Source organism: Oncorhynchus mykiss, chromosome 8 (genome assembly GCF_057628025.1).
Source record: "Oncorhynchus mykiss isolate SJ-2025 chromosome 8, ASM5762802v1, whole genome shotgun sequence".
Taxonomy (NCBI): domain Eukaryota; kingdom Metazoa; phylum Chordata; class Actinopteri; order Salmoniformes; family Salmonidae; genus Oncorhynchus; species Oncorhynchus mykiss.
Window position 1 is genome coordinate 92020474 of NC_143029.1, and position 10009 is coordinate 92030482.

The window sequence follows — 10009 nt, forward strand, 5'->3', positions numbered from 1 at the left end:
AAGACAGAATGCGTCTCCTTCCTGAGCGTTATGACGGCTGTGCGGCTGTATGGTGTTTATACTTGCGTACACCTTCAGGTGTTTGAAGATTAGATAGAAACGTAGTTAGACTTGTTTTAACAGTTTTTTTTTTTTTTTACCCCTTTTTCTCCCCAATTTCGTGGTATCCAATTGTTGTAGTCTCTTCGCTACTCCCGTACGGGCTCAGGAGAGACAAAGTCATGCGTCCTCCGATACACAACCCAACCTAGCCGCACTGCTTCTTAACACAGCGCGCATCCAACCCGGAAGCCAGCCGCACCAATGTGCCGGAGGAAACACCGTGCACCTGGCAACCTTGGCGGTAGGGATGTCCTTGTCTCATCGCGCACCAGCCCGCCACAGGAGTCGCTGGTGCGCGATGAGACAAGGACATCCCTACCGAACAAGCCCTCCCTAACCCGGACGACGCTGGGACAATTGTGCGTCGCCCCATGGACCTCCCTGTCGCGGCCGGTTACGACAGAGCCTGGGCGCGAACCCAGAGTCTCTGATGGCACAGCTGGCGCTGCAGTACAGCACCCTTAACCCCTGCCTCACCCGGGAGGCCCTTGTTTTAACAAAGTTTAGCGGTAGCTTTTTAGATTCCTTTCTCTGCATGTTGAACGAGTGGATTACTCAAATCGATGGCGCCAACTTAACAGACTTTTTGGGATATAAAGAAGGATTTTATCTAACAAAACAACCATCCATGTTGTAGCTGGGACCCTTTGGATTGCAAATCAGAGGAAGATTTTCAAAAAAAGTAAGTGAATATTTATTTGCTATTTGTGAATTTATGAAACCTGTGCCGGTGGAAAAATATGTTGATGTAGTGCGCCGTCCTCAAACAATCTCATGGCATGTTTTCACTGTAAAGCCAATTGTAAATCGGACAGTGCAGTTAGATTGTCACGCCCTGGTCTTAGTATTTTGTGTTTTCTTTATTATTTTGGTCAGGCCAGGGTGTGACATGGGTTATTTATGTGGTGTGTTTTGTCTAGGGGTTTTATGTAGGTTATGGGATTGTGGTTAATGGGGTTGTCTAGAAAAGTCTATGGTTGCCTGGAGTGGTTCTCAATCAGAGGCAGGTGTTTATCGTTGTCTCTGATTGGGAACCATATTTAGGCAGCCATATTCTTTGAGTGTTTCGTGGGTGATTGTTCCTGTCTCTGTTTGCACCAGATAGGGCTGTTTTGTTTTTTTCACGTTACGTTTTGTATTGTTCGTTATTATCTTTATTAAAGATGAATGAATAACCACGCTGCATTTTGGTCCTCCTTTCCTTCATCGGAAGAAAACCTAAACATAGATGAACAAGAATTTAAGCTTTTAACCAATTTAAGACACTTGTATGTACCTAAATGTTTAATATCCATCATTTTTTACGATTATTTACTTGAATTGCGTGCCCTCCAATTTCACCGGAAGTTGTCGACAGGTGTCCCGCTGGCCAAGCCCTAAGAAGTTATAAAGCCTTACAGTATGTTATAAAGCCTTACAGTATGTGTTATAAAGCCTCACAGTATGTTATAAAGCCTCACAGTATGTTATAAAGCCTTACAGTATGTGTTATAAAGCCTCACAGTATGTTATAAAGCCTTACCGTATGTTATAAAGCCTCACAGTATGTTATAAAGCCTTACAGTATGTGTTATAAAGCCTCACAGTATGTGTTATTAAGCCTTATAGTATGTGTTATAAAGCCTTACAGTATGTGTTATAAAGCCTTACAAAATGTTATAAAGCCTTACAGTATGTTATAAAGCCTTACAGTATGTTATAAAGCCTTACAGTATGTGTTATAAAGTCTTACAGTATGTTATAAAGCCTTAAAGTATGTGTTATAAAGCCTTATAGTATGTGTTATAAAGCCTTACAGTATGTTATAAAGCCTTACAGTATGTTATAAAGCCTTACCGTATGTGTTATAAAGCCTTACAGTATGTGTTATAAAGCCTTATAGTATGTGTTCATTGGTTTCATAGCAAAATATAGCCTTTAAAAAAAATATATGTCACCTTTATTTAACCAGGTAGGCCAGTTGAGAACAAGTTCTCATTTACAACTGCGACCTGGCCAAGATAAAGCAAAGCAGTGCGACACATACAACAACACAGTTACACACGGAATAAACAAACATACAGTCAATAATACAGTAGAAAAGTCTATATACAGTGTGTGCAAATGAGGTAGGATAAGAGAGGTAAGGCAATAAATAGGCCATGGTGGCAAAGTAATTACAATTAAACACTGGAATGGTAGGATGTGCAGAGGATGAATGTGCAAGGTGAGATACTGGGGTGCAAAGGAGCAAGATACATAAATAAAAACAGTATGGGAATGAGGTAGATTGAATGGGCTATTTAAAGATGAGCTATGTATAGGTGCAGTGATCTGTGAGCTGGTGCTTAAAGCTAGTGAGGGAGGTAAGAGTCTCCAGCTTCAAAGATTTTTGCAGTTTGTTCCAGTCATTAGCAGCAGAGAACTGGAAGGAGAGGCGGCCAAAGGAGGAATTGGCTTTGGGGGTGACCAGTGAGAAATACCTGCTGGAGCGCGTGCTACGGGTGGGTGCTGCTATGGTGACCAGTGAGCTGAGATAAGGCGGGGCTTTACCTAGCAGAGACTTGTAGATAACCTGTAGCCAGTGGGTTTGGAGACGAGTATGAAGTGAGGGCCAACCAACGAGAGCATACAGGTCGCAGTGGTGGGTAGTGTATGGGGCTTTGGTGACAAAACGGATGGCACTGTGATAGACTGCATCCAATTTGTTGAGTAGAGTGCTGGAGGCTATTTTGTAAATGACATCGCCGAAGTCGAGGAACAGTAGGATGGTCAGGTTTACGAGGGTATGTTTGGCAGCATGCGTGAAGGATGCTTTGTTGCGAAATAGGAAGCCGATTCTAGATTTAATTTTGGATTGGAGATGTTTAATGTGAGTCCGGAAGGAGAGTTTACAGTCTAACCAGACACCTAGGTATTTGTAGTTGTCCACATATTCTAAGTCAGAACTGTCCAGAGTAGTGATGCTGTTCGGGTGGGCAGGTGCGGGCAGTGATCGATTGAAAAGCATGCATTTAGTGTTACTTGCATATAAAAGCAGTTGGAGGCCACGGAAGGAGAGTTGTATGGCATTGAAGCTCATCTGGAGGTTAGTTAACACAGTGTCCAACAAAGGGTCGGAAGTATACAGAATGGTGTCGTCTGGGTAGATTTGTAGAGTAGAGGTGGATCAAAGAATCACCAGCAGCGAGAGCGACATCATTGATGTATTCAGAGAAGAGAGTTGGCTCGAGAATTGAACCCTGTGGCACCCCCACAGAGACTGCCAGAGGTCCAGACAACAGGCCCTCCAATTTGACACACTGAACTCTATCGGACAAGTAGTTGGTGAACCAGGCGAGGAAATCATTTGACAAACCAAGGCTGTTGAGTCTGCCAATGAGAATGTTGTGATTGACAGAGTCGAAAGCCTTGGCCAGGTCGATAAATACGGCTGCACAGTAATGTCTCTTATCGATGGCGGTTATGATATCGTTTAGGATCTTGAGCGTGGCTGAGGTGCACCCATGACCAGCTCGGAAACCAGATTGCATAGCGGAGAAGGTACGGTGATATACGAAATGTTCTGTAATCTGTTGTTTAACTTGGCTTTCAAAGGCCTAGAAAGACAGGGAAGGATAGATATAGGTCTGTAACAGTTTGGGTCTAGAGTGTCTCCCCCTTTGAAGAGGGGGATGACCGCGGCAGCTTTCCAATCTATGGGAATCTCAGATGATACGAAAGAGAGGTTGAACAGGCTAGTAATAACAATTTCTGCAGATAATTTTAGAAAGAGAGGTTCCAGATTGTCTAACCCGGCTGATTTGTAGGGGTCCTGATTTTGCAGCTCTTTCAGAACATCAGCTATCTGGATTTGGGTGAAGGAGAAGTGGGGCAGGTTTGGGCGAGTTGCTGTGGGGAGTGCAGTGCTGTTGACTGGGGTAGGGATAGCAGGGTGGAAAGCATGGCCAGCCTTACAGATGTTATAAAGCCTTATAGTATACGTTATAAAGCCTTACAGTATGTTATAAAGCCTTACAGTATGTTATAAAGCCTTACAGTGTGTTATAAAGCCTTACAGTGTATTATAAAGCCTTACAGTGTGTTGTAAAGCCTTACAGTGTGTTATAAAGCCTTACAGTATGTGTTATAAAGCCTTACAGATGTTATAAAGCCTCACAGTATGTTATAAAGCCTTACAGTATGTGTTATAAAGCCTTACAGTATGTGTTATAAAGCCTTACAGTATGTTATAAAGCCTTACAGTATGTTATAAAGCCTTACAGTATGTGTTATAAAGCTTTACAGTATGTTATAAAGCCTTACAGTATGTGTTATAAAGCCTTATAGTATGTGTTATAAAGCCTTACAGTATGTGTTATAAAGCCTTACAGTATGTATTATAAAGCCTTATAGTATGTGTTATAAAGCCTTATAGTATGTGTTATAAAGCCTTACAGTATGTGTTATAAAGCCTTACAGTGTGTTATAAAGCCTCACAGTATGTGTTATAAAGCCTTACAGTATGTGTTATAAAGCCTTACAGTATGTGTTATAAAGCCTTACAGTGTGTTATAAAGCCTTACATTGTGTTATAAAGCCTTACAGTATGTTATCAAGCCTTACAGTATGTTATAAAGCCTTACAGTATGTTATAAAGCCTTACAGATGTTATAAAGCCTCACAGTATGTTATAAAGCCTTACAGTATGTATTATAAAGCCTCACAGTATGTGTTATAAAGCCTTATAGTATGTGTTATAAAGCCTTACAGTATGTGTTATAAAGCCTTACAGTATGTGTTATAAAGCCTTACAGTATGTGTTATAAAGCCTCACAGTATGTTATAAAGCCTTACAGTATATGTTATAAAGCCTTATAGTATGTGTTACAAATCCTTACAGTATGTTATAAAGCTTTACAGTATGTGTTATAAAGCCTCACAGTATGTGTTATAAATCCTCACAGTATGTTATAAAGCCTTACAGTATGTTATAAAGCCTTACAGTGTGTGTTCATTGGTTTCATAGTGAAATAAATCCTCCTTTTCACGTTGATGATTCCCATTTCCCAACTGGAGGCCATTTCCCAGTGTATGATGGTTGCCGTTCCCCAGCTGATGACCATTTCCCAATGTTGTTAATCCCTGTTGTTTATCTATAGAAGACCTTGTCTTGTGGTGTCGTGATCGTGGTGAAGGAGAAGGTTTGGTCTCAAACGCGTTGTGTGGGAGTTTCTGGGCTGAATCGATGGACATCTCTGTTTGTACTCCCTTGTGAGAGACAGATTTCTCTCCAGGCCTCTGGGGCAGGCCTATCGCAGGGAGAGTGAGCTGCTCTCTTTGAGATCTCTTATCCTCCCAGAGTTTCAACAAACGGCGTTGATTATTCGTCATGTCCTTCAGGTTCTGCTGTAACGACTGCACCTGATATTCCAGAAGAGTTTTGGACGTGACAGCATTTGCCAGCTCTGCTGTCAGATCATCAATGGTCAAACTGAGTCTACCTGTTTTCTCCACCAGGAAACTGCACTGGCGCTCCTTCTCGTGCATGTCAGAGATGATGTCCTTGGTGGTTTTGCCGTTGAACTTGGGGCTCGCCTCCAGGCCTATCTCTTGGCGGAGAGTCTTGACATGCTTGCGCAGCTCCTTGTTTTCCGAAGTCATGGTCTTGAATTTCTGTTTCAGCAACTCCGTTGACCTCATCCTGGACTCGTACTGTCTCAGCTTCTCCCTCATAATACTCTCCCTGTGCACCGCATCGTCTCTCTCTTTCCTGCACTTCTCCAGAAGTTTCAACATCTCAAACTTGGAGACGTTCTCTTTTTTCTCAGCCATGCGGTTATAGCTTTTAACAGACTCAAATATCACACATAAAACTAGAATCCCCTAGTGTGGGATAATAACCTATAAATCCTCTCTGTTCTCTACTCCTGGTTTCAGGTTTCTCTACTGCAGGTCTCTCCCATGGGTTCAAATAGATCGACAAATCATTTTCAGAAATCCAAAACATGAATATTCCTCAGGATCTAGAACGTTCCATCCATTGTTATATCCACCCTGGACATAAGCACTTGACACAATCCCCTCGTGTTAAAGTCTATGAGAGAGAGAGCAGAGAGGCAGGCAGCACCAGGGCAGCTCCAGCTGGGCGGGCAGCAGTTCCTCTCCAGTGTAACACTAAGCTCAGGTCTAGAATGACCGTTAATTAGGCCACACCATCTCTTTGACACAGATCATTTCAAGTGACACAATGTTTCTATTTTCTTAATTAAAGCCAAATACTTAAGCCCTTCTTGCACAGTAAATGGCACAAAGGTTAAGCCCTCCTTGCTCAGTAAATGGTACAAACATAAGCCCTCCTTGCTCAGTAAATGCATCAACATAAGCCCTCCTTGCTCAGTAAATGGTACAAACATAAGCCCTCCTTGGTCAGTAAATGGTACAAACATAAGCCCTCCTTGCTCAGTAAATGGTACAAACATAAGCCCTCCTTGCTCAGTAAATGGTACAAACATAAGCCCTCCTTGCTCAGTAAATGGTACAAACATAAGCCCTCCTTGCTCAGTAAATGGTACAAACATAAGCCCTCCTTGCTCAGTAAATGCATCAACATAAGCCCTCCTTGGTCAGTAAATGCATCAACATAAGCCCTCCTTGGTCAGTAAATGGTACAAACATAAGCCCTCCTTGGTCAGTAAATGCATCAACATAAGCCCTCCTTGGTCAGTAAATGCGTCAGCACAAATCTTCTGTGACCTAGATTGTAGCTGGGTTTTGGTTAATAAAAATAGGAGTCGTATAGTATCTGTGGTAGTATATAGTATCTGTGGTAGTGGTAGTGTATAGTATCTGTGGTAGTGTATAATACCTGTGGTAGTGTATAGTATCTGTGGTAGTGGTAGTGTATAGTATCTGTGGTAGTGTATAGTATCTGTGGTAGTGGTGGTGTATAGTATCTGTGGTAGTGTATAGTATCTGTGGTAGTGGTGGTGTATAGTATCTGTGGTAGTATATAGTATCTGTGGTAGTATATAGTATATGTGGTAGTGTATAGTATCTGTGGTAGTGTATAATATCTGTGTTAGTGTATAATATCTGTGGTAGTATATAGTATCTGTGGTAGTAGTAGTATATAGTATATGTGGTAGTGTACAGTGTCTGTGGTAGTGTATAGTATATGTGGTAGTTTATAGTATCTGTGGTAGTATATAGTATATGTGGTAGTGTACAGTGTCTGTGGTAGTGTATAGTATCTGTGGAAGTGTATAATATCTGTTAGTGTATAGTATCTGTGGTAGTATATAGAATCTGTGGTAGTATATAGTATCTGTGGTAGTGTATAGTGTCTGTGGTAGTGTTAGCATATTGTATCTGTGGTAGTGTATAGTGTCTGTGTTAGTGGTAGTATATAGTATCTGTGGTAGTGAATAGTATATGTGGTAGTGTATAGTATCTGTGGTAGTATATAGTATCTGTGGTAGTGAATAGTATCGGTGGTAGTATATAGTTTCTGTGGTAGTATATAGTATCTGTGGTAGTATATAGTATCTGTGGTAGTGTATAGTGTCTGTGGTAGTGTTAGCATATAGTATCTGTGGTAGTGTATAGTGTCTGTGTTAGTGGTAGTATATAGTATCTGTGGTAGTGAATAGTATATGTTTTAGTGTATAGTATCTGTGGTAGTATATAGTATCTGTGGTAGTGAATAGCATCGGTGGTAGTATATAGTTTCTGTGGTAGTATATAGTATCTGTGGTAGTATATAGTATCTGTGGTAGTATATAGTATCTGTGGTAGTGAATATTATCTGTGGTAGTATATAGTTTCTGTGGTAGTGAATAGTATCTGTGATAGTATATAGTTTCTGTGGCAGTGAATAGTATCTGTGGTAGTATATAGTATCTGTGGTAGTGAATAGTATCTGTGGTAGTATATAGTATCTGTGGTAGTGTAGTATGTGGTAGTGTATTGTATCTGTGGTAGTGTAGTATGTGGTAGTATATAGTATCTGTGGTAGAATACAGTATCTGTGGTAGTATATAGAATCTGTGGTAGTATATAGTATCTGTGGTCGTGTATAGTGTCTGTGGTAGTGTTAGTATGTAGTATATGTGGTAGTGTATAGTGTCTGTGGTAGTGGTAGTATATAGTATCTGTGGTAGTATATAGAATCTGTGGTAGTATATAGTATCTGTGGTAGTGTATAGTGCCTGTGGTAGTGTTAGTATATAGTATCTGTGGTAGTGTAGTATGTGGTAGTGTATAGTATCTGTGGTAGTGTAGTATGTGGTAGTATATAGTATCTGTGGTAGAATATAGTATCTGTTGTAGTATATAGAATCTGTGGTAGTATATATTATCTGTGGTAGTGTATAGTGTCTGTGGTAGTGGTAGTATATAGTATCTGTGGTAGTATATAGTATCTGTGGTAGTGTATAGTGTCTGTGGTAGTGTTAGTATATAGTATCTGTGGTAGTGTATAGTGTCTGTGTTAGTGGTAGTATATAGTATCTGTGGTAGTGAATAGTATCTGTGGTAGTGTATAGTATCTGTGGTAGTATATAGTATCTGTGATTGTATATAGTATCTGTGGTAGTGAATAGTATCTGTGGTAGTATATAGTTTCTGTGGTAGTGAATAGTATCTGTGATAGTATATAGTATCTGTGGTAGTGAATAGTATCTGTGGTAGTGAATAGTATCTGTGGTAGTGAATAGTTTCTGTGGTAGTATATAGTTTCTGTGGTAGTGAATAGTATCTGTGGTAGTATATAGTTTCTGTGGTAGTGAATAGTATATGTGATAGTATATAGTATCTGTGATAGTATATAGTATCTGTGGTAGTATATAGTATCTGTGGTAGTGAATAGTATATGTGGTAGTATATAGTTTCTGTGGTAGTGAATAGTATCTGTGGTAGTATATAGTATCTGTGGTAGTGAATAGTATCTGTGGTAGTGAATAGTATCTGTGGTAGTATATATTTTCTGTGGTAGTATATAGTATATGTGGTAGTATAGGTTATATATTATATATAACGCTTTCCTTTGTATTGGAACAATGATACTGTAGATCTGTTCCCTTCCCACAACCTGTTACTGTTAGGCTGACTGACCTGACCACAGACACCACAACCTCTTACTGTTAGGCTGACAGACCTGACCACAGACACCACAACCCATCAGGCTGACTGACATGACCACAGACACCACAACACATCAGGCTGACTGACCTGACCACAGACACCACAACCTGTTACTGTTAGGCTGACTGACCTGACCACAGACACCACAACCTGTTACTGTTAGGCTGACTGACCTGACCACAGACACCACAACCCATCAGGCTGACTGACCTGACCACAGACACCATAACCCATCAGGCTGACTGACCTGACCACAGACACCACAACCTGTTACTGTTGGGCTGACTGACCTGACCACAGACACCACAACCCATCAGGCTGACTGATCTGACCACAGACACCACAACCTCTTACTGTTAGGCTGGCTGACCTGACCACAGACACCACAACCCATCAGGCTGACTGATCTGACCACAGACACCACAACCCATCAGGCTGACTGACCTGACCACAGACAACACAACCCATCAGGCTGACTGATCTGACCACAGACACCACAACCCATCAGGCTGACTGATCTGGCCACAGACACCACAACCCATCAGGCTGACTGATCTGACCACAGACACCACAACCCATCAGGCTGACTGATTTGACCACAGACACCACAACCTGTTACTGTTAGGCTGACTGACCTGACCACAGACACCACAACCCATCAGGCTGACTGATCTGACCACAGACACCACAACCCATCAGGCTGACTGACCTGACCACAGACACCACAACCCATCAGGCTGACTGATCTGACCACAGACACCACAACCCATCAGGCTGACTGATCTGGCCACAGACACCACAACCC

At 41.5% G+C, this 10009-nt stretch overlaps 1 protein-coding gene across 1 annotated transcript; it reads right to left on the bottom strand.

Moving 5' to 3' along the window:
• Positions 1–2021: 2021 nt before the first annotated feature.
• Positions 2022–6369, bottom strand: zgc:113691 (uncharacterized). Its single transcript, XM_090183034.1, has one exon. It carries the CDS (start codon positions 5893–5895, stop codon positions 5062–5064), a length of 834 nt encoding a protein of 277 aa, XP_090039160.1. The 5' UTR covers positions 5896–6369; the 3' UTR covers positions 2022–5061.
• Between the last annotated feature and the right edge of the window lie 3640 nt (positions 6370–10009).

Coding starts and splice junctions, on each gene's coding strand:
- zgc:113691 (XM_090183034.1), bottom strand. CDS start 5,895: ATGGCTGAGAAAAAAGAGAACGTCTCCAAGTTTGAGATGTTGAAACTT.